This window comes from Malania oleifera, chromosome 4 (assembly GCF_029873635.1).
Source record: "Malania oleifera isolate guangnan ecotype guangnan chromosome 4, ASM2987363v1, whole genome shotgun sequence".
Classification (NCBI taxonomy): Eukaryota; Viridiplantae; Streptophyta; class Magnoliopsida; order Santalales; family Ximeniaceae; genus Malania; species Malania oleifera.
In genome coordinates this window covers 33,133,610-33,159,150 of record NC_080420.1, presented here as the reverse complement: position 1 = coordinate 33,159,150, position 25,541 = coordinate 33,133,610, and the positions used below count along the sequence as shown (strand labels likewise).

Genomic DNA, 25,541 nt, shown 5'->3' with positions numbered 1-25,541 from the left:
CAGATTTGCACAATAAAACCCATATTAACAGTTACACATTTCTGTAGCTATGCAAAAAAAAAAAAAATTGAATAACTGAACTTGTGGAATTATAATTTTTTTAATTATATTCTACCACTCTTGAATATCAATAAAATATACAGAAATGAGTACTTGATGCTTCTTCTATCATGGAATCACCATTGCAAGTTTTTCATTTCAATATATTGTTTTATAATAGTCAACCAAAGAATATTTTAGCATGAACCATATCTTGTATATCAACTTTCTTCTTTCACAATATGCGACAAAAGATGTACTAATGGGATCTCCTTCAAAATGATACACAACAATTTCGCATTGATAAGAATGCAGCAACAGGAGATGATGATGATGATGATAACATTAATAACAGCACTAATAATAATAAAAGCAGCCACCAGTCGTTAAAACTCATGAGTGAGTACTCTGTCCAAATATAACTTTATTCTTTAAACTTACCCTTTTCTGGCATCCTACAGCAAAACCAATAGCTGTGCTAAGCAAACCATCAATACCACTAACTCCTCTATTCCCAGCCACATCTATCCAGTGACATTTTTGTTCAGAGGAAAACAATGTAGCATCAGTGTCATAGGTACATCTCACCCAATTACATCCATACATGTCTGCATCACGTATTGCCATACTATTCCCAATAAACAAAGCAGAATCAGAGCAAAGTCCTTCTGAAATAACATGTGCAACATGAGGTTCAGTCAAGGAGTTCTCTGAATGAATTTGAAAGGATATCTCCGATGCAACCTGCAAATAAAAAAATAAAAAAACTAGAAAAACGAATGCAGAGAGGAAGATAACAGTTTGAAAATCTTAAGGCACAAATCCATCACTAAAAACAGAAGTTGCAAAAAATTGTGGAAAACTCAAATGTAGCAGTTCCAAATGCAAGCAATCAGGAGCACCATATCCCACACAACTAAACTGGCTGTAATTGACGCCACTGCCCAGCATGCATTAATAAACATCCCCATTTCTCTTTTTTCCAATGTACTACAAATGTGTGTATGTGTGTGTGTCTATATATCCCTAATCAGATACAAAAGCATAATTGGTCAAAGCCAAGTATAAACACCATCTTTGAGTGGAAAAATGAGCAGTTGTGGAAGAGAGTGACTGAAAGTGCTGTAATAGAGGGTACGTGACCTACATCAAACCAATAGTACAACCGCAATGTTTTAGTAGGCTTAATGCTTCAACAAATGTTAAGTTAGTAATGTAATTGAACTAAAATTTGAGGCTACTAGTTTTTCAATTTTTAAATCGCAGTGATCTTTTCTATATTAATCATGCCTGACAAATTAATTTTTGATTTCTGCAGAGCTTAGAGGCATTTCTGCCTGATGCCTTCCAGCCCACTGTCATATCTTATATGGACAATGGATATAATTTTGCCTTGTTCCTGCCACAACCTTACTCTCACTATCTCCTAAACTTTTCCATAAGAAACTAGAACCATTTGCAGAAGCAGCAAATAATTATTCCCATCACAATTTGTCGTTCACTGCAATTTAAAATTGATTTGAATTCGTTTCCAAAACTTAGAATACAATTGAGTAAGGACGTTTCCACAGGCCTATGTCATGGTGGTGGACAATGACTGCCTGAGTAGCTTTTCCTCACCATGCACCAGGCTTGTACAAGGTCTATCACTCTAACGGCCAGATTGAGGAAGATTTTGGGCCCAACCAAACCTCAGACCTCTCTCACACTCACTTTCCAGCCCACCATGTTGTATCTTATATGGAATATGGACATAGTTTTGGAGTCAGGTTGCGTTATTCTGCCTCAACCTTGCTCTAACTCTCTCTCACCCCTGAAATTTCTCACAAGAAATTAGATTCATTTTTAAAAAAACAACAACCAGCCGATCGTAAGGTTCTATATGTATACTGTTAATATTTGATTAAAAATGAATGACCTAACTTGAAGATAGGTCTCTCCCTCTATTTATAATACAAATTTAAATACATTCTAATGATAATAATACCCTTACTAACTCTCACTAATTAACATACTAACACATCAAATAATAATACTAAAAGACATATATAACCTCTAACACCCCCTCAAGATGGAGCATAAATGTTATAAGCTCCTAGCTTGTTACAAATGAATTTAACACGAGCAACCCCCAATGCTTTGGTAAATATATCAGCAAGCTGCATGTCCAACTTCACATGAGTGGTTGTAATAAGCTTCTACAAAAGTTTCTCCCGCACAAAGTGGCAATCAACTTAAATGTGCTTCGCCCGCTCATGAAAGACTGGATTGGAGGTAATATTAACAAATTGATTATCATACGTCAACTTCATAGGCTGAGAATGCTGAATACTCGATTCTTCCAACATGTTCTTCAACTAGACAAGTTCAAACGTATTGTGAGCCATAGCTCTATATTATGATTGAGCACACGACCTTGCCACCACAGTTTGTTTCTTATTTTTCCAATAAACCAAATTATCATCAACCAAGATATAGTACCCGGTGGTGGATCTCCGATTAGAAGGCGATCCAGCCCAGTCTACATTTGTATATCCATGGATATAAGTGACTCTTATCACGATATAAAAGACCTCTTCCAAGTGCACCTTTGCGATATATCAAGATGTGAATTACTATGCCCCAATGACTTGTCCTCGGAGAATCTAGAAATTGACTCAGAAAATCTATCGCAAAAGATATATCTGGCCAACTAATTGTGACATAATTCAACTTTCCAACGAGTATCTGGTACTATCCAAGATTAGGTAGCAAATCACCCATATCCGACATTAACTTGCTGTTCCATGGGTGTATCAACCAGTTTAGATCCCAACAAGCCAGTTCCATCTAACAGATAAAAAACATACTTCCTTTGGGACACAATAGTTCCGATACGAGATTTCGGTACTTCTATACCCAAGAAGTATTTCAATAGTCCCAAATCTTTGGTCTAAAACTTAGCCAATAAAGTTTGATACTTTGAATACCTTTTATCATCATCACTTGTAATAATAATATCATCCACATAAAGAACAAAAAGGATCCTACGTGATGAAGTATGATGACAAAACACGAAATGATCCATAGCACACCGTCAAAGACCAAAGAGAAAGTACTACAGCACTGAAATGACCAAACCATGCTCTAGGAGATTGTTTAAACGATATAAAGCCTTTTTGAACCAACACACTAAGCCTAACTCCCCCTGAGCAACAAACCTAGGTGTTTGCTCCATATAAACCTCCTCCTCAAGGTCACCATGCAAGAAGGCATTTTTACATCTAACTGATGCAAAGGCCAATGACAAGTAGTGGCCAAGGAAATGAATAGACATATTGATGTAATTTTGGCAACCAGAGAAAAAGTATCATAATAATCCAAACCATACACCTGAGTGTATCCCTTAGCAACAAGACGAACCTTTACATGAGCCACAAAATCTTTACGGTTGACTTTCACAATGTAAACCCAGCGACAACCAACGACAGACTTGTTAGGAGGAAGAGGTACCAAGTCCCAAGTATCATTGTCATGTAAAGCATTCATCTCTTCGACCATAGCATCCCTCCACCCTGAAGGGGATAAGGCTTCCGAAACAAATTTAGAAAGGGTAGTAGATGATAAAGCGTGGGAAAGTTTTAAATCTGTTTAGTCAACTTTCCTATTTTTCTAAGAGAATCTCGGATATAAATGTGTGAATATCCTATAATATTGTAGAGCATTGAATGATTTTAGAACCACAACAACAGCATTCCAATCTGGAATTTTCTAAAGCAAGTTGACAACATTGAATGAAATCCTACCCACCAGCTTCCCTAATGGTTTGTAAAATCAAACCATGATAAACATACCATGATATACCATAGTATATCACGTAAGTCTATCTTATATTAGCTCATTAATACCATGATAAACATTCTAACGACTTGAAATTGCCTTTCTATCAGTGAGCACCATGCAGAGATACACACCATCATTGATGAAAGCATAGAAGTTTAGTTGAACCTTCAAAGCTCATAGCCATGAGCGAGAAACTCACACGAACCCCTTTTAAACATAATCTAATAAATGTTGTTATTTGTTTGTGTGAAACTATTATGGCATGCTTAAAGTCAAAATCCAGTATATTGACACACAGATCCATGCTAAGGCAGCTCATAATGGATAACTAGACATTAGAATCAGATGCAATAATACAACATAACTAGAAGATCAATACCATCTTATCTAGCGCTCGTAGCAAAGCAGTCCATTTTTCGCTTAGTCGGGGAAATTGAGCTTTAAGTAAAAAATCAGCAAATTGAGTAATGGTACTCTGAATCCTGTGTGTGATAATATGTGAAGGATCATGGCGACTTGGATGCGTGTCAACCAAGATATATGAGCATGGAAAGCACTCCTCTAAGAACTGAGAAATGCGCTTGCTAGTTATCCTGCTCCCAATCTGTTATCCATGCAAAATAAGGCAATCAGCAACAATAGAGAAAATATTTAGGATTTGTAAACATAGAATAAAAAGCAAGATGAACCTTATGCATGAATTTTTCACAGCAAGAATTACAAGGCGTCTTAACTCACCCTTAAAAAAGTACTTTAGATTTTTAAAATTTTTTGCTCCATACAAAATATTTTGCGCTCTATTGTAGACCAACAATAATGAGTTCCTAAAAAAATTTTGAAAAAGAAAAAACTATAGAAATGAATGTTTATATCTGTCCTTTTAAATACACATTTCTCAGCTACCCCCCACCCCTTTTTTTTTCCACCTAATTTCATCCTACAAAAACACCTATAATGAAACCAATCCACACAAAGGAAACACCTCTCTGCTACTAAATTGGATCAATATTGAGGAAAAACCCATTTCAAACAGTACTCTGTCAATGATTGTTTGGTACAGTTAGAGCTTGAAAACAAAATGGAATTTCTGTATTTCTTGAATAATTTTGTACAAGCCAATACAAACTACTTGTAATACAATCTCTACTCTAAATATGAAAAAAATCTCCTAAAAGAATCTCACAATAATATACAATAAATACCCCCTAAATCTCTCCAATATACATGGGATCTCTCTAATATACACGGGATTTCTACACTCCCCCTCAAGTTGGATCATAGATATTGATCATGTCCAACTTGCAGATGAAATCATCGAAACTCTGTCGGGCCAACCCTTTGGTAAAGATGTCTGCGGTTTGTTCCTTGGTAGGTACATACGTCATACAAATGATTCCTTCTTCAACCTTTTCTTTGATAAAATGTCAGTCCACTTCTACATGCTTAGTCCTGTCATGTTGAACTGGATTGAGAGAGATACTAATGGCTACTTTGTTGTCATAGTAGAGTTTGATAGGGAATTTCACCAGTCTGTAATTCTTTCAAGAGTTTCCGTAACCACTGTCCTTCACATATCCCTTGAGCAGCTACCCTGAATTCAGCCTCAGCGCTACTTCAAGCCACTACATTCTGTTTTTTACTCCTCCAAGTCACCAAATTTCCCCATACAAAGGTGCAATATCCGGTGGTAGACCTTCTATCTTCTATTGATCCTGCCTAATATGCATCTATGAAAACTTCTACTTCCTTGCTTTCACACTTCTTGAAGAAGAGTCATTTTCCTGGAGAGCCCTTAAGATATCTAAGGACCTTGTACACGGCATCTAGATGAGTCTTTTTGGGTGAATGCATGTGTTGGCTTACCACACTAACTGCAAATGCAATGTCGGGTCCGGTATGTGATAGATAGATGAGTTTACCAACCAATCTTTGATACCTCTCCTTTTCAACTAATATTTTGTAGTCTTCAACTCTCTTTACTACTTCAATGGGGGGTTTCACTAGGTTTGCATCCAAGCATGCCAATTTCGGTTAAGAGATCAAGGGTATACTTTCGCTGAGAAACACTAATACACTTTTTTGATCTAGCAACTTCCATTCCTAAGAAGTATCACATTTGTACCAGGTCTTTAACTTCAAACTTGGCAGCTAGGACTTTCTTCAATCTTTCCATCTCCACTGTATCGTCTCTAGTTAGAATTATATCATCAACATACACTATCAGAACTGTTTTGTTACCACTTTCAGACTGTTGGGGGAGCATAGTGTGAACTGATTGCCCTTGTTGATATCCTTGGTTCTTTATCACTTTCGCAAATCTGTCAAACCATGCTCTGGGAGATTGCTTGAGTCCATACAGAGACTTCTTGAGTTTACATACCCTGTTATCTTCGCCTCTCTTGCTGAAACTTGGAGGTATCATCATGTAGACTTTTTCTTCTAACTGGTCATTTAGAAATGCATTCTTAATGTCGAGTTGCTGCAGCGGCCAATCCAAGTTGGCTGCCAAAGACAGGAGGATGTATTCAATTTTGCCACCGGTGCAAATGTCTCCGTGTAGTCAATGTCATAAGTCTGTTTAAACCCTTTTGCAACAAGTCCGGCTTTATACCGTTCATCTGTCCCATCAACTCTATATTTCACTGTGAAGACCCATTTACAACCTACTGGCTTCTTTCCTCTCAGAAAATTCATAACATCCCAAGTTCCATTCTTTTCCAGAGCCCACATTTCCTCCATGATAGCTTCCCTCCAATCAAGAATCTCCAAGGCTTCCTAAATATTCTTTGGATTTTTTATCCTGTCAAGATTAGAAGTAAAAGCACAATATTCTTTAGACAGGCTTTTATAAGACATGTATTTTGACTAGAGATATTGAGTACATGACCGAGTTTGTTTTCTGGCTGCAATGGGTAAATTGATGTCATCGGGTATAGGCTAATTAGAAGGGAACTCATGGCCATTTATTACCTGATCGAGATTGGGCGTGGACTCATGGTTGCTCGGAGCTATCCCCAGTTCCAATTCTCTTGGTGCCTCAAGTATGAGATTCTCCCTGTTCTTTGTGTTTGGCTTTCTTGAGTAAACAAGTATTTCTGTGTTGTTTTGTTTTTCTGCATCTCCCCCTGAGTTTAAGTGATCTTTTGCACATGACAGGTCAGGAAAATGATGCAATGGCAGACTCATCAACAGAGAAATCAAAGAACTGATCTTCACTCCATTTCTCCCCCTGAAGAGAGGGCTTTAAGAAGTAAGGAGTGGTTTCAAAGAACGTGACATCAAGACTAAAATTTTTTTTTTTTTGTGACAAGATCATAACATTCGTAGCCTTTCTGAGTAGGGGAGTAACCAATAAAAACGCACTTAATGGCACTAGGTTCCTATTTGTCCCGATTGTGAACATGGACATGAACAAATGCAGTACACTCAAAAATTTTTAGAGAGAGATTGGAGTGGAGCCGAGAGTTAGGAAAATATCCTTTGAATTTCTGGAGAGGGGTGGCAAAAGAATGAACCCAACTAGGCATTCGATTAATGAGATATGTAGCTGTTAAAATGACATCACCCCAAAAATATTTTTTCATATTTGTAGTGAACATCAATGCCCGAGATACTTCAAGAATATGCCTATTTTTACGTTCAGCAACCCCATTTTGTTGAGGGGTATCCACGCAAGAACTTTGATGAACAATTCCATTTTCTTGAAGGTAATGTCCCAAGATCATTGTCTTAAATTTCCACGAAACTGTCAAAATTTCCGTCACCTTCGAAATCAAAATGGCAGTCGATTTTCATCTTGCATAATTTCCATCAAAATCTCAACGAATCATCCGAAATTTATCGAAACCTCGAAATTTTAGCGAAATTTATCGAAACCTCGAGAGTGAAGTGAAATTTCTCTTTTAATTTATTTTATTGAAACAAAAGGTTATCACAAGTGCTTTTGAAATTATATGAAAAAATAAACTTATAGAAATATTTTATTTAACCATTCATGTCTAAATTATCAATATTTGTATAATAAATAATATTTAAATGATTTATGAATTTCATTTGCATTAACTGAATATGTTTAATGTACATTATCTTACAAACATGTTTGATACACATACTATTTTACAACTTTTCCACCTCATACAAAACATAGATGTATTTAATTTGTAATGTATTAGTCTTAAAACTTATATTTTTATGTTTGTTAACCATTTCTAAAGTTTCACAAAGAATTTCATGCTTTACTACTAGTTTCCGTTATTTTTTCAAATCGAAATCAAAATCGACATCGAAATCAAAATTTCCATTGAAATTTCCGTACTTTTGGAGCTTCGAAATTTGAGTCGAAATCGAAATTTAAGACCTTGCCCAAGATATTATTGAAATATTCCGTACCATTATCAGTACGTAAAATTTGAATGTGAGTTTGGAATTGTGTTTGAATCATGGAGTGGAAAATGGCAAAAATAGAATCGACTTAAGTTTTATCTTTCAACAAGTAAACCCAACAAATACGAGTATGATCATCAATAAAAGTAACAAACCATCTCATGTGAGTGCAATTAAGAGAGCGTGAGGGCCCCCATAAATCATTGTGAATCATAGTAAAGGGTCTGGATGGTTTGTATGTGGATTTTGGAAAGGAATTACGTTGGAAGTTCACAAATCTCATACTAAAATTCAGAAGACGTTTTATTTGAAAAAATGGAAGGAAATAAATGTCTTAGATATTGAAAATTTGGATGACCCAGCCTAGAATACCATAAAAAAATTTCACTATCAATAGAAGTAGATGCAGAATCACAAATAGCAATTTTACATTGTTCACTCACATCTACCTCCTCAAAGTAGTAGAGTCCCTCACATTCCTTAGCACTGCCAATCGTCTTCCCCGATGAAAGGTCCTAAAAAACAAAATGAGAGGGAAGAAATTTAGCAAAACAATTGGAATTCTTAGTCAACTGGATAATGGTTAGTAAGTTGCAGTATAAATTAGGAACATGAAGAACGGACTCTAGTATGATGGAGTCAGAGAGTCGGATATTCCCTTTGCTTGCGATAGACGAGAGTGATCCATCTGCAATTTTAACTTTCAAATTTCCAGCACAGAGTGAATATTATGAGAAGAGATGATAGGCATCAGTCATGTGGTTTGAAGCACCAAAATCAATAATCCAAGGAGTTTTGGATTTAGAAGTTATATTCAAGGCTTGTAAAAAATTACCTCTTTGGGCTAAAGAACTCGAAGAAATATTTGTGGAAGACGAAACTCTGTAATAATTAAACGAGGTTAGGTCCGCCAACCAAGATAGACCCTGCCTCAACATTTTCTCATTAATCCCAATCTCTCTGTCGGCAACCGTTTGGCATGTAAGATCTAGCAGGCTTTTGATGTTCAAATAGTTCGCAGCCAGAATGAGATTGAAAAGAGTCATTTGGTCAACCTTGACGAAATCGGTGTCCCAAGACTTGAGCTCGTCGTTGGCGTTTGGATCATCAGTTTTTGAAGTCTCAATGTGTTTCCTACAATATTCAATTACCTTGGCCAAGATCTTGCTAGTGATAGTGGGCAGGGGAATATCGTTATCGGCATAGTCGTCCTCGAGCATGTGTTTGATCGTCAGAGCCTCGAGCGCCACAATGTCGTCAACCTCGAAAATCTCACCGTCAGAGCCCCTCAGCATGATCTTCCTTGCCGACATAGTCGATTCCGTCTGTGAAACTGGAAAAGAAAGGCTGAAACCGTATAGTTCGGTGAATGGCGGGACGCCATCATGCTGGTGGTTGACAACGACGTCGTAACCCGAGTAGCCATCTTCTTCGAACGGACGATTCGGTTTTGTCATGTCTCCATTGTTACTGTATGCATCAAACGAAGAAATCTCTGCTCCTCTCTCTCCCTCTCTCTCAGGATGGGAAGAGCCCAACAAGCTTCTTGGGCTAGCACCTCCGGAGGTCGGCAACGAGGAGGGTCCAGTCATAGCGGACCAAGATGTCCTTGATCTCCTTCTTGAACTGCTCGTTGACGTGCTTCTGGCAGAAGGCAACGAAGGCCTTGGTGATGCTCTGGCGGATGCGCCGATCAAAGCAGAGATGACCAGATGCAACGATGACGTCGGTGACGAAGAGGAATCCATGGAATTCTCGAACCTTGTGGAACTCTGTTGCAGGACCTCGTGAGATTCATAGGTCATCGAACCTCTACTTTGGCTGGCAATTTCCGCCATTGATAGCTAGATTTAATCTCCTAGCTCTGATAACATGAAAACAAAATGAAATTTCTGTATTTCTTGAATAATTTTGTACAAGCCAATACAAACTACTTATAATACAATCTATACTCTAAATATGGAAACAATCTCTTAAAAGAATCTCACTCAATAATATACAATAAATACCCCCTAAATCTCTCCAATATACACGATTTCTACAGAGTTGTGTGCTTGTAGTGAGATATGTTGGCTTACAAATATGGTATAGTTGAGAGAGCGAGAAGGCAGCGACAAAGAACAACGGCAAGAAGGGGTTTGAGAACTGTTGGTGAGATATTTCGGCGAACGCTAGTGAAATTAGAAATCCGAAGGTGGGAAGAAAAACCACGGCTGTAGCGGCCATTATGGACTGCGACTATTATTTAAAGGCCGTTACGGCCGTTACGTAACCACTACAGGACTGTTACACCAAAAAATTTATTTCATTTTTTTCTTTTTCTTCTCACTTTTTCCCTTTCTTTCATCAATCATTCTCAATATACCATGTGGCGAGAGAGGGAAAAGATTATAATGAGGATGACAAAAAAGGGCAGCCAGATGCACAAAGCTCCTGCGTATGCAGTTTCCGAGGAAGGGGCTGACCACAATGGGTCTATAGTAGGCAGCCTTATATAGCACTTTTGCAGGAGGCTATTTCCATGCCTTGAATCCATGACCTCCAGGTCAGACGACAACAACCTTACCATTGCACTTAAGCTTCCCTTCATAATGAGAATGACAATGATAAAAAATTTATTTTTCTTTAAATACTCATGAGAGATGCAATAATTAACAATTTGAAAATATTAACTTGTTAAGAAAATATTTGATTTTGATAGTATTAGTAATTTGATATTTATGCTCTATATTTTTCAACTTCAACCTTCTTTCTTTTCTAGTTCTTTTATATTCGTATTATTCGTATGTCTTATGTGTCCAATAGATTAATGGAGTGTATATTGTATTTTTTTGTATTAATTAATTTAGCGCACAAAAGAATTTATCACAGATAAGAACGATGAGAAGTATAAATACACACACATAATTTTTCTATCAATGGTGGTTTAAAACAAATGTTGGCTTGTTGCCCTTACCAAATAATTTAGTTGAACTAAAGGATCCAAAATACACTAAAACTCTTTCTAAGAAGGGTAAAATGCTTAAAACATGCAAGTATGCTAATATGCACAAGTTTGTGTGTGCTTGAAAAAAATTCATGGTTGTTACACCCGCTTCCCATTATGTAACATCCGCTACTCCCACTTTCCGTTACACCCGTTACCGTTACGTTACGCTACCGCAATTTAAAACCATGCACACATACACACACACACACGTGCATGAGTGGGTGTGTGTGTGTGTGTGTATACAAATTAAGACATGAATTGAATACAAGGAGACCAAAGATCTTGAGCGACCGATCCAACAAAACAACTCAAAAGAAAAAGAAGAATCATTAATTTCTCCATGCTTGTTCCAATTTCAAAGTACCATTTGTACAAAGAAGAATCCCCTTCTTTACATTATTTCTTCTTTATATAGATAGATATAGGATCTATGGGGAAATTACTTAGAAGTACATTTTGTGCAACAACCCTTCCTATCTGATAGAAAAGGATGTACGTGCATGTGTGTGTGTGTGTGTGTGTGTGTGCGTGTGCATGTGTGGAGTATGGACTCTGGAGAGATGGTGGACGCAGGTAGGTTGTGGCCGGTGTCTGCAACAGGAGATGGATGGAAGCTTACCTTTAATTTGTTGTTGTTGATTTCTGGACAACTATATGATGGACATATATACAGAGAGAGAGAGAGAGAGATTGGATTATTTATGATATATCCTTAGCCGGCCGCAGCTGTATATATATAAAAAAATATTGATCCATGATGGATAGGAAGATACTGTAGGTACGTTTATGTTCTGTTTAATTATGAGATAAAATTAAAGCCCTACTGCCAACTAGCCAGGTTCTCTCTTATCGAATTAAGCAACCCACAATCCTAAATTTGGAATGCTCGGGCCATGAAAACTTTATCAGGACTAAAAGGCTTTCAAACCCAAAAATTACCATTCACTTCATGTATGTAGATAGCAACAACTAGAACTTTGTGTCAAAGTATTGTGAATGGCCGAATGGTTTGGCCTTGAGTTTTGTATTTTATATAGACTTTACAAGAATGCTATACATGGAAAGCAAATAAGTTCCAGCATGATTCTAGCCCTATACATGTAAACTTTAATCTGTCAAGCTCTATACATGTAAACTATAATCTGTCAAAAAATATATGCTAACTGTACAAAATAATGAATGGAGAAATAACGAAATAATTGTGGGCTGAAATAAGGAAAGAAGTGTGGACAACAAGGCTTTTGGCGTTTGCTGTTCCATTGACAGCCCCCCTCAAATTGATGCGGGTTGATCAACAAGCATCAATTTACTACTTAGGAAGGAATGTCGATGACGAGTGAGAGCCTTGGTGAAGATTTCAACAATTTTTAATTCAGTGGAAATATGTGGAAGGGTGAAAACACAAACTTCAAATGCTTCATGGATAGAGTGAAAATCGATTTCAATATGCCTTGTACGCTCATGATAGATAGGATTGGTTGTGATCTGGATAGCACTCATATTATCGACATGTAGAGGTGTCGCATCGGTCTCAGAAAAATCTAGCTCAGCAAGCAAACCTCGAAGACAAATAATTTCAGAACAAGCAAGAGACATCGCCTAGTATTCAGAATCCATCGACGACTTAAAAACTCTGTCTTGCTTCTTACTCTTCCAAGAGATCAATGCATCAACTAAGAATACACACCAACCAGTGATGGAGGGACGTGTATCCGCACAACCAGCCCAATCAACATCGCTATAAGCAGCAAGGCGAGTAGAATTGCCTACAGGGAAGAATAAACGACAGACAGAAGTGCCCTGAACATAGCATATGATCCTACGGACAGTGGCCAAATGAAGATGACGAGGAATTTGAAGAAACTAGCTGACTTGTTGTACAACAAAAGAATTGTCCGGTCTAGTAATGATGAGATAGACAAGGCTACCCACCAAATTCCGGTATAAACTAGGATTAGCAAGTAAGTCACCCGCCTCTTTGCGAAGCTTGACATTTAATTCCATGGGAGTATCAACAAAAGTACCCTCCTAAAAGCCAGTTGTAGCCACCAAGTCACTAGCATACTCATGTTCATTGAGTGAAATACCAGAGGGACTATGATGCACCTCAAGACTAAGAAAATACGTGAGAGACCCAAGATCTGTCATATGAGAGGACTCTGAGAGATGAGTCTTGAGTTGAGCAAGTACAGCAGAATTGAAACCAGTGATCACAATATCATCAACATAAACCAAAAGAACAACAATACCCATGTCTAATTTCCGAAGAAACAATGAAGTGCCATACTTGCTCTGCTTGAATAAAATTGTAATAAAGTGGGTCGGAATTTATCAAACTAGGCCCTTGGAGCTTGTTTGAGACCATAAGGAGAGCGACGAAGCTTACAGTTGGAAAGGGAAACAAGCCTAGGGGTGGGGTCATATAAATACACTCTTTAAGATCCCCATGAAGAAAAGCATTCTTGACATCCATCTGATGTAGTGGCCAATCATTGGAAGCAACAATAGCTACAATCATACAAACAGTAATCATCTTAGCCACAGGAGCAAAGGTCTCTTCATAATTGACACCATATTCCTGATTATTCCCAAGTGCAACAAGACGAGCTTTGTAACGATCCAAACTTCCATCAAATCGGACCTTGACTGAGTAAACCCATTTGCAACCCAGAGGAACAATGGTGGGAGGACAAGGCTCAAAGTCCCAGGTGTGATTGGCCTCTAAAGCGGCAATTTCTTCCTGCATAGCTTGTTTCCAACAATCATGCTTGGCAGCTTGTGAGTAGGATGTGGAAATATCTAAATTGGACAATGCAATAATAAGAGCTGAAATAGAATTGCCAAAACTGGAAGAGGGAAACCCATACCTATCTGGGGGTACAAACACTCGAGGAGAGCGACATACCAAAGGCTCTAGAGGTGCTGCAACTGACTGAATCTAAAGCGCGGTAGGATCAGATATCGGATGAGCCATCGGAAGAGACTGTGGGCAGGAGCATCACGTAGACACAATACCTAGTTTAAAACTAGAACTGACTTGTTGAGGATCCAAGAACTGCTCCTCAAAGGAGGGAATAACCATAGTAGAAAACAAGGGCACAGAGGACACAAGAAAAAAATGTTGATTTTCAAAGAAAATAACATTCCTAGAAATGTGTGTACAATGTAATGTAGGATCATAGCAAACAAATCCCTTTTGACACACATTATTTCCCAAGAATGGACATCGAACAGATTGAGGAGATAATTTATGTTCCTCATAAGGAGGTAAATGAACAAAACATACAAAACCAAAGGTACAAAGGTTATCGTAACTAGGTTGCTTAGCAAATAAGCGGAAATAGGGAGACTCCATGAGTAGGACTTGATAAGGTAAACGTTTAATCAAGTAAGTAGCAGTTTTCAAAGCCTCAACCCAGAACATGGATGGAACAGAGGATTTCAGCAAAAGAGTACGTATCACATCTAGGAGATAACGATTTTTGTGTTTAGCTACTCCATTCTATTGGGAAGTAGCGGGAGATGAACATTGATGAATAATACCTTTAGAAGCCAAAAATGCCTGAAACTCAGTAGACAAGTATTCACCACTAGAATCTGAGCATAATGTCTTAATAGAAGCAGAAAATTGATTGTCAACATACACTATAAACTCCGTGAAAGTACAAAAAACCTCAGATTTAGAGCAAAGAAAGTAGACCCAAGTAAATCTGCTATGATCTTCAATGAAAGTCATGTAGTATTTAAATTCTCATGTGAACTAATCGGGGAAGGTCCCCAAACTTCACTATGGATAAGATCAAAGTACTAAGAAGCTCTACTAGCATGCAAAGGGAAGGGAAGAGTTTTGTTTTAACCAAGTTTGCAATAAGCACACTCAAGAGATAAAGAAGAACGTTCTTTATTACCAAGTAAACCAGAGTTCAATACATGAGATAAGATTTGAGTATTGGGATGGCCTAAAGGATGATGTCACATCATACTAAGATCTGAAATATTATTACAAGCAAAAGACTTAACAGAAGAAACTGGAGAAAGTGCTGGAACAGGCAAAAGTAGTGGAAACAAGCACCCACTTTAGGTCCCTTCGCGATCGGCTCCCCCGTTTACATAGTCTTGCAAAACACAACCATCACCAGAAAAATTAACAGTACAATTATTATCAGCTAATTGACCAACAGAATAAGATTCGTGGAAAGCTAAGGAGCAAGAAACAAATCAGTGAACTTAAAAGAGGCATCTCCGACAGCAGCTATTGGCAAAGAACGACCATTGGTAATCTGAATAGCAGATTGACCAGCGTAGGGCCGAACATGACACAGCGTAGTGGGATTATTCATCATGTGATTAGAGGCACCCAAGTCCACATACCAGAGTTTAGTAGAATTGTTACCTTGGAGCCCCATTGCTGATAATGCCGAAATTAGCATATGTTGCACCATTTCAGGTGTGTAGTTATTTCGCTGCAAGAGGTGTAGGAACAAAGGATTCACCTAAAGGAAGAGCTAGGGGCCACAAAAGTCACTGTGGGGGGGTACAATAACAGAAGTTTGAAATGCCTAGGCCTGACAATTCTGTGGACGGATACGACAGTCTTTGGTAATGTGACCCTTCTTCTTGCAATAAGAGTAGTATTTCTTGGAACAAGTAGCAGTGATATGCCCAAATTCTTTGCAGCAAAAATACTGCAAGTTGCTAGAATGTGCAGGCTGTCCTCGTCGTTGAGCAGCATAAGCCACAGGGTCGGACCCTGAACTACCATAAGATTGTGCCAGAGTACCTTAAGTACAAACTCGTTGTTCTTCATGAAGGAACTCACCAAAACAAACATCAAGAGAAGGAACAGGAGAGGGATTCAACAAAGAAGAGCGAACAGATTCATACTCAGGGCGGAGTTTCATAAGAAACTGATCACGACGACTAGTCTTGTGAGGACATTGAATAATGGAAAGAGAGGCAACAAGAACATCTGCGGTAACCAGATCAGAATATTCGTTCCAAAGAGTCATAAACACCAAATAATAATCTTGAATGGAGTGATTTTCATGTTGAAACATGGCAAACGCATGCTCTAACTAAAATTGACGGGCACTGTTATCTTGATGATATACTATTTTTAAGTAAGTCCACACGGATTGAGCGGTGCGATAAGGCCGCAAGTTGGGGACAATATGTGGCTTAACCGAGCCAAGAAGGCAAGATATAATCCGAGCATCAAGCACAACCTATGAAGGACAAGCTGCTGAATCCTTGGATTTATCAGGATTGGGTGCATAATCAGTGCCATCAATATGACCCCAAATATCTTTTCCCTCAAGGAATAGTTCAAATTGAAAAGCGCATGTAGAATAATTGTTTCCTGTAAACTTGGCACACACAGGTGCGGAGTTCATGCAAAATAAAGGAGAAAATTGAGAAGCCCCAAAAAAACAGACTGTGCCGAAAGAAAAATATTACCAGAAAATCAATAATCCGAAAAAATAAATCAACGCAGGTTCAAAGAAAACCAAGATCAACCTGCCTTCACTAAAAATTAAATCTTGAACCAAGAAACCTGCTGTTCCGAAAATCACAAGGACAGAGAAGCACCAGAAACAGCAACAAAAAGCTGTTCCGATCAACCTGCCTGCACTAAAAATAAATTGCGAACCAAGAAACCTGCTATGCCGAGAATCACAAGGACAGAGAAGCACCGGAACAGCAACAGAAAGCTGTTCTGACAGCCACTCAGTCACAGAAATACCAAAAATAGAGAACCAAAAATTCCAGAAGAGAATAGACCCACGACAGCCACAGAAACGAGACACCTCCGAAACCGAGAAGATAAAAAAATTCGAGGGGAAAAAAATTAGCAGTCGGCTGGCTCTAATACCATGTCAAAGTATGTGTGAATGGCTGAATGGTTTGGCCTTGAGTCCTGTATATTATATAGACTTTACAAGAATGCTATACATGTAAAGCAAATAAGTTCCAGCATGATTCTATCCCTATACATGTAAACAATAATCTGTCAAACCCTATACGTGTAAACTATAATCTGTCAAAAAATATATGCTAACTGTATAGAATAATAAATGGAGAAATAAGGAAATAATTGTGGGCTGAAATAAGGAAAGAACTGTGGACAGCAAGGCTTTTGCTGTTTGCTGTTCCGTTGACATTTTGTCCATTTATTTTTCACATTAATTACTTAATTTGATAGATAGATTTCTCTACTAAGAAAACACTCGTTCCCTGTGACCACATTCACAGACACTGGAACAGCACAGTAGGCAACTCCACCAAGTCGCACAAGTAGTGATCAATGTTCCATTTAACCAATTGGACCAAATGGGAGGGTGGGACCAAATATCTTGAACATCCCATATATAACATAAGTTTCAGCCCAAGGTAACATAACAGGCAAAGTTGTTGAATTTACTACGCTCAAATCAACTAAAATTAAGCAGAAATAAAATAGCGGGGAAATGAATGAGGTTGAATACAGAAAAAAACAAATTGATAAACGTCATACACACACACACACCAAGCCTCCTCATTGGTTTTAACTAATGAGTATTTGAATCAGTTTTGGAGAAATAGTAAAGTATAATAGGGAAAAAATCCACGAAGTAAATCTAAAATTACAAAGGTAATTACTAATATAGAAATATGTTAGAAAGTTAGATATTCTTATAAATTGCATTGTAACCATTCCTTGGGAGAATTTCTTATATCTCAAACAAAATTGATATTGGCAGTCGTTCAACTTAAAATAAACAGAAATCCAAGCAAACAAATAATTCAATTAAATCTCAGTTATAGTAGAATTGATATCAACAACCTATATTTCAGAAGTAAAAAATCAATAGAAATTTAAACAAAATAATAATAATTATAGCTGATGAGAGAGGGGAAGAGATGGGGAGATTCGGATTACCCGAGTGAAGCAATAATAAGAAAGTTGCTCCTAAATTCTCACACAAAGAGAGTGCTTGCAGTGAGATATATTGGCTTACAGCTATGGTATAGTTAAGAGAGCAAGAAGGCAGCAACAAAGAACAACGGCAAGAAGGGGTTTGAGAACAATTGGCGAGATTTCAGTGAGAGCTATTGAAGTTAGAACTGTAGCGGCTGTTACGGACCGCGACTACGTAAAGGCCGCTATGCCCGCTACGTAACCACTATAGGACTGTTATGACAAAAGAATTATTTTATTTTTTACTTTTTCTCCTCACGTTTTCCCTCTCTTTCATAAATCATTCTCAATATACCATGTAGCGAGAGGGGGAAAAGATTATAATAAGGATGACAATGATACAAAATTTACTATTTCTTTAAATACTTACAAGCGATGCATTAATTAACAATTTGAAAATACTAACTTGTTAGGAAAATATTTTATTTTGATAATATTCATAATTTGATATTTATGTTCTATATTTTTTAACTTCAACCTTCTTCCTTTTCTAGTTATTTTATATTTGCATTATTCGTATGTCTTATCTCTCTAATAGATTAACAGAGTGTATAATGTATTTTGTTTTATTAATCAATTTAGCACATATAAGAATTTATCACAGATAAGAATAATGAGAAGCATAAATATGCACATACGCATAAATTTTCTATCACTGGTGGTTTAAAACAAATGTAAACTTGTTGCCCTTACCAAATAACTTAGTCAAACAGAAGGATCCAAAATACACTAAAACTCTTTCTAAGAAGGGTTGAAAGCTAAAAACATGCAAGTACGCTAATATGCACAAGGTTGTGCATGCTTCAAATAAATTCACGGCCGTTACACCCACTTCCCATTATGTAACATCCGCTACTCCCACTTCCCGTTACACCCATTACCGTTACATTACACTACCCGCTACCACAATTTAAAACCATGTTTAGTAGTCACTCTTACATGGTGAGTCATCTTGTTCATTGTCGCTCCAATTGTCCGATGTTGTGTGTTAGTTTCTTGGGGCTGTGGCAGACTTGTGGTGATTTATTTGTGATCATTCATGGTGGGCCACTTGTTCATGGTTGTTCTTATTGTTCTAGCAATTAACCTTGTTATCATTGCTCTAAGTTTGTGTTTTTTTATGGAGTTTGCATATCCCAAAAGTAACGTGCCCTTGTTAGTCACTTGTTTGAGTGAGCTGCCTACTATGACTATCTCAAAGGAGGAGTATTCAAGGTTTCTACAGTATCAATCATCTCAACAAGCATCTTATTACATTGCGTATTTTGCTCAGAAAGGTAATCCTAAAGTCTGTCTATCATCTGGTATCTCTCCCACTAAGCCTTGGGTTATCGACTCTGTTGCCACTAACCATATAACAGGTGCAACCATGGTTTTAAATAACGGCCGTTACGTAGCGTAACGGCCGATACGTAACGGAAATCAGAGGGCCCGAAACCGATACGGGCCGATATCGCGGTTCGGAAAAAATTCACGGCCGTAACGGCCGTTACGGAGGCGTAACGGCACGTAACGGCCGATACTCCAACGTTACATGTCGTAACGTCCGTTACGGACCGTTACATGGCCGACAGGTAGCATATTCGCTGACGGGCAGCAGGCAGCAACGCTGCTTTCCCCCTCTCCCCAGTCCCCACACCCATCTGCCATTCAAAGGCTAAAAAGGAAAGTTACAAACTGACCTTGAAAATTTGTTGGCCTTCGGCAATAAGAAGGCTTCGAGGCTACCGAGCAGATCTACTCAGAATTGCAGACTTGCAGTTCCAGGCTTCCAGTTCCAGCAACTTGGCGAGTCACCGGCGACGGAAAAAGGTCTGCAGCAGCTCCGCCAGTCATCGCAGTCGGCACCTTCCTCCGCCAGTCGTCGCAGTCGCACCAGCCAGCCTCTCGATTTCAGCTTCGGAGACTCGGAGCTTGGAGTCATCGCTGGCTCGCTGCTTTTGCTTCGCTCCTTCGACTGTTCGAGGCTCCTCTGAGTTCCCTCGAATCCCTCCTCTCTCTCGGTCTGACTCGACTACAGGCCTCAGCGTATGAGACACTCTAACACCCACAGCACTTTTCATTATGTTTTTTTTGTTTTTTAAATTATATTTTGTTGCACCACAGGCCACAGCCCTTTTCATTCCTTTCATTCTGTTTATTTTTTAAAATTATATTTTGTTGTAAAATAGGTTTGTTAAATTGAATTAAAAAAAAAGTAATTTAATAGAGTAAAAAATTAGAAATCATTAATAATTATGTAAAATAAAATTTTCTTAATTTATAAATATTTTAATTGTATTATATTTTTTAAAAGATAATTATGAAAATTAATTCCATGACATAGCAAGCAATTATTAATATTATATAATTAATATTTTTTAAGGTTAGTAAATAATTAATATTTACCAATAATAATTGAAGCCTTTTTTATAATAATATTTGAATATCAATAATCCACTACTGCATTCACCATCTAAACAAAGCATTAAAATAATGTATGTACACAAGACATCCATGTGATGGCATTTTATATTATCTAGGCTTAATTGAGCTCTATTTTTCACCATTCTTAAAGAATTCCAAGGAATACTCTGCACAATTATTATAATATTTAGTCTTAGGATTTGCCAAACTTATAGAAATAAAATTAATTCATGGCACCAATTGGCTAACATACTATTATGTCAGCTGGTTAAAGTGGTCATTTTGATAAAGAAGATATCATATTCACTCCCATCTATTGAAAAAATATTAAATAATATTCATATTATAAAAGAAAAAAAAATTAAATAACATCTGTCACCCATTTTATGTTACATGTGTATCTACTTGCCATTTCTTGAGTAGGTTGACCCTGTTTATTAATATTTTTTAAGTTTTAAAACATTATTTTGACCTTAAATTTAAAATTAGGTAAAATAAATGTTTACATCTATTTTTTGTTTAGTTATCAAATAAAGTAAAAATTAATAACTTAATAAAAAAAAATTAATCTAATAGTTAATACATTAATAAATTTGATTTTTACTAATTACTACTAGAATTTGTAGAAAATTTTAATTTTAATCCATATACTGAGAAAATGTTTAAAAAATTAAATAGTCAATTTGTAATGTATGGATCTCTATTTGTGATGCTATGATGTATATGAAAATAGAGTAAAAATCTTTTTCACCTGTTAATTTCTTATAGTTATAAATGAAAATAAAATCAAGCTATAAAAAATAATGAAAATATCTTTTTAAAGATAAAGGAATATATTTTTTTTGTAATAAAATATCTAATATTTTATAATTTTGTTTATTTAAATATAAAAATAATAAACATTACTTATTATTTTTAATCAAATATTATACTTATTTTTACGTAATAAGTATTTAAAATTAGGACTATTTAGTACTTATTATTTAATATTTACTAAATTACTAATTATATTATTCCTGTCATTGTAGGAAGGTTGTAAGTTGTAACTTTGTATTTTCTTTATATTTTGTGTAGAGATCATCAAATTAAGTCTATCAATATGTCACGTGATAGAGGAAATGAAAACTTACCTAGTGAAGATATTGGATGGCATTTTGGTACTGCGGTAGACGGTAATAGACATGTTATTATGTGTAAATTATGTGGGAAGATAATCAAAGGGGGCATTACACGCTTGAAACAACACTTGGCACATAAAAAGGGTCAAGTAGCTGGATGCTCAAATGTGACCACACAAGTAAGAGAACAAATGATGAAACATCTACAACAGTATGCTGAGAAGAAAAGAGATAAACAAAAAAGGCAAGAAGAAGCAGAAGCCCAAATTAGAGGAGATTTTGAGAATTTGAGCGATGAAGAAGACTTGGAAGAAGAAAGTATGAGATTTGCTCGACAAGAAAGCATGCGATCACAACAACAATGGGAAGATAGACAAAGATTTCGAGCAAGAACAACTGGAAGGGGTAATATTTATGAAGAGGGAGGTGGCTCTGGCAGTGGTGCTACCAGTGGTTTCAATAGAGCAGGAGCTCGATCTTATAGTGGTCGAGAAGCTGGAGGTAGTGGACGACAATGGATCAATCCTGATGCCCCTGAAGCTAGACTAAAGGCAATGGATCCTATTTTAGAAAGAAGCAAGAGTGCGAAACAACCAAAACTCAACACAAAGTTACTGAAAGGTTTAAGAAGTAAATTAGGAAAAGCGGTTGGAAAATTCCTAATTTATAATCGGATTCCAGCGAATGTAGCTGACTCTCCATTTATGCAGCCTATGCTTGATATTGCTGCAGAGGTTGGAAAGGGGGTGAAGGGTCAATCACCCTATGAGATATCTGAAATTTATTTGGAGCAAGAGTATCAAGAAATGAAAAATTATATAGCTTCTTTTGCTGGAATTTGGAAGGAAAGAGGTGTAACACTTATGTGTGATGGTTGGTCAGGACCAACTAGAAAACACATTATAAACTTTTTAGTTTATTGTGATAGAGGCACCGTGTTTCATAAATCAGTTGATGCCTCTGATGTGCCAAGCAGAACAGCTGAATATTATTTCAGGTAATTTTCTAATTTTAATTGTATATACAAATAGTATTATGGACTTGCATGTTTTTAATTAAATAGTAGTAATTATTGAATATATAATTTCATTTCAGATTAATGGATGAGGTGGTTGAAGAAATTGGAGAGGAGAATGTTGTCCAAGTAGTGACTGATAATGAAGCTGCAATGAAGGCAGGAGGAAAATTATTAATGCAGAAGAGGCCCAATCTCTATTGGACAGCATGTGCAGCTCATTGCATAGACCTTATTCTTGAAGATATTGGTAAGAAAAGTAACGTGAAGAAGGTCTTAGAAGATGCAAGAACAATAACCTCATTTATTTACAACCACACATGGACAGTGAATTTCATGAAGAAATTCACAAATAATAGAGAGTTACTTCGCCCTGCCATCACTCGATTTGCCACAAATTTCATTGCTTTTGAGACTATTGTCAGGCATAAACAAGCACTAAGGGAAATGTTTACATCTGATGCTTGGAAAAACTCAAGGTTTGGAATGGCAAAATCAGGCCCAGCATATGATTCAAAGAAAATTATCTTAGGCAAAGAGTTTTGGCAAAAGGCCTCTGATATAATTAAAGTGCAAGAACCCTTGGTGAAAGTTCTTAAATTGGTTGATGGTGATGAAAAACCAACCATGGGCTTCATATACGAGGCAATTGATAGGGCGAAGTTGGCCATTCAAAAAGATTGCCGGTTTTACAAAGACTATTGGAAAATTATTGACAACCGGTGGAGTTTTCAGTTGCACCAAGATTTGCAGGCTGCTGGTAAGTGTAAATCAAATACAATTTCTTATTATTTTAACTTTTAAATTATGCATAGTTGCATTAGAAAACTATTGATTAATATGTTTCTAAATTTAATTGTAGGGTATTTTTGAACCCACAATTTCTTTATGGTGCCCCACCCTCTCCTGAAGTTGCTAGAGAAGTCATGGATGGAGTTAAAAAAGTGATAACCAAGTTGGTACCCGATATAGATACTCAAATTCGGGCTATTAATCAAGTAAGTATTTGTTCCATTAAATTGAATAATGAATTGTTCTAGTATTCTGTAATACTTTCAAGAATAATTATTAATACATCTAATTAATTAATTATATTTCACAATCATCATTTTTTAGTTGTTGCTATATCGAGATAGGCAGGAGACTTTTGGAACCCCGTTGGCTCAAAGGGCAGTGAAACAAACAAATCCTGGTAAATATGGCTATATAGCTAAATAATGGAAAATTACTCTATTTTCTCTCTTTGTGTTCAAATTTGACTTTTGAAATACGCTATACTAACATAAAACTCTTTTTAATTATTCATGCAGCTGAATGGTGGATTCATTATGGCTTGTGTGCTCCTGAGCTCCAAAGAATAGCAATTAGAGTTCTTAGCCAGACCACATCAGCTTCGAACTGTGAGCGTAATTGGAGCACCTTTAGCCTCATCCATACGAAAACAAGAAATAGATTAAAGTATATGAGACTACAAAAACTTGTTTTCGTACATTACAACATGAGGTTAAAGTTAAGACGTACAATGAGAAGAAGCCAACGAGAAATTGAAGAGGGTTTCAATCCTATCAATTTGGACTACATTTTCGAAGAAGATGATCCTTTAAGTCAATGGTTAGAGGAGAGAGAGACACCACTACTCGATGGTCAGGACAATTCAAATTGGTTAAATGAAGAGGTTGGTGGTACTACAGAAGGAGGTGATCAACCACCAATAAACGCGCATGATGATTCAGGTTCAAGCCCTGAACGTACACAAAGTGATGACAATCTTGGTTTGAGCCCACCAAGTGATGATGATGGTAATAGTGGTGCTGGAGCTGGGGTTGGGGGGGGGTGGCAGTGGTGGTGGTGGAGGCGGCGGTGTAGAATATAATTATGGATATGATACAGGGACATCATTTGGAAGGGATATATATCCTTCTGATCCTTATGGACTACATGACATACCTGAAAATTATGACTTGGGTATTCCTCCAGGGAACCAATCTTCACAACCCAGGAGAAGGAGGAGTGCTCGTGGTGACCCTAGCGATTCTACTGAAGATTCATATGGTGTGGTTCGTAGTTTTGGCGACTTTGGTTTAGATGGTTCATCATCACAATCATTTGGATCTTATCCAGCATATCCACATTATGCATCTCGTGACTCACATTTTTATCCCAGTGGATTAGGAATCTCAGGATCTAGTGAGTCTTCTTCTACACACTACCCAGAGCCAGCCCCTGCCCCAACTTATAGACATTATTCAGGAGAATTTTCATCACCAGTACATTTTCAAGAGCAACAACAAAATGATGCAAACTTGGGTTCATTCAACTATGTATTTCCACAAGGATGGGGAGATAATTTCCCATCCCAATCTCAAGATACAGATGCAAATTATGAAGACCCTCCACGTCATTCTTTTTGGTGGTGACATGTGTTATATTATAAATTTGTAATATTGTATTCATGCATTTTCAATTATTTATTGATATTTGATATTAATCACTTTTTAAATTCATGTATGTGTAATGTGTATATTGAGTATTAAGTCTATTGAGTATTGATTCATTTTTAGTAACTTTATGACTTAAATTAATTGATTCTTACATTTCTACATCTTTTTACTCATTAAAGTAATGTAAACTATAAAAAAATATGCTTTTTTTTGTAAACAGCGCACTAAAATTAATATAAAAATCATAATGCCTATTAAAAAGCATTTGTAGGTTGAATGAAAGCCTTCAAAATTCATTAAAAATCATGTATTAATGGATTTCATGCTTATTTTTTAATTTTCGCATGGTTGTGCATGCGTGAAAAAAATT

At 36.9% G+C, this 25,541-nt stretch overlaps 1 protein-coding gene across 4 annotated transcripts in view; it reads right to left on the bottom strand.

Moving 5' to 3' along the window:
* The window catches only part of LOC131154364 (protein PHYLLO, chloroplastic), a 150,926-nt gene that overhangs the window by 51,490 nt on the left and 73,895 nt on the right, over positions 1-25,541 (bottom strand). For 3 of the 4 annotated variants that reach the window (XM_058107076.1, XM_058107079.1, XM_058107080.1), the window contains 2 exons: positions 4,241-4,465; positions 481-783 (listed from right to left, as the gene is read on the bottom strand). In XM_058107076.1, the coding sequence (XP_057963059.1) occupies positions 481-783; positions 4,241-4,465 (528 nt within the window). The remainder of the gene's footprint in view (positions 1-480; positions 784-4,240; positions 4,466-25,541) is intronic. The other variant, XM_058107077.1, reaches the window with a different exon arrangement.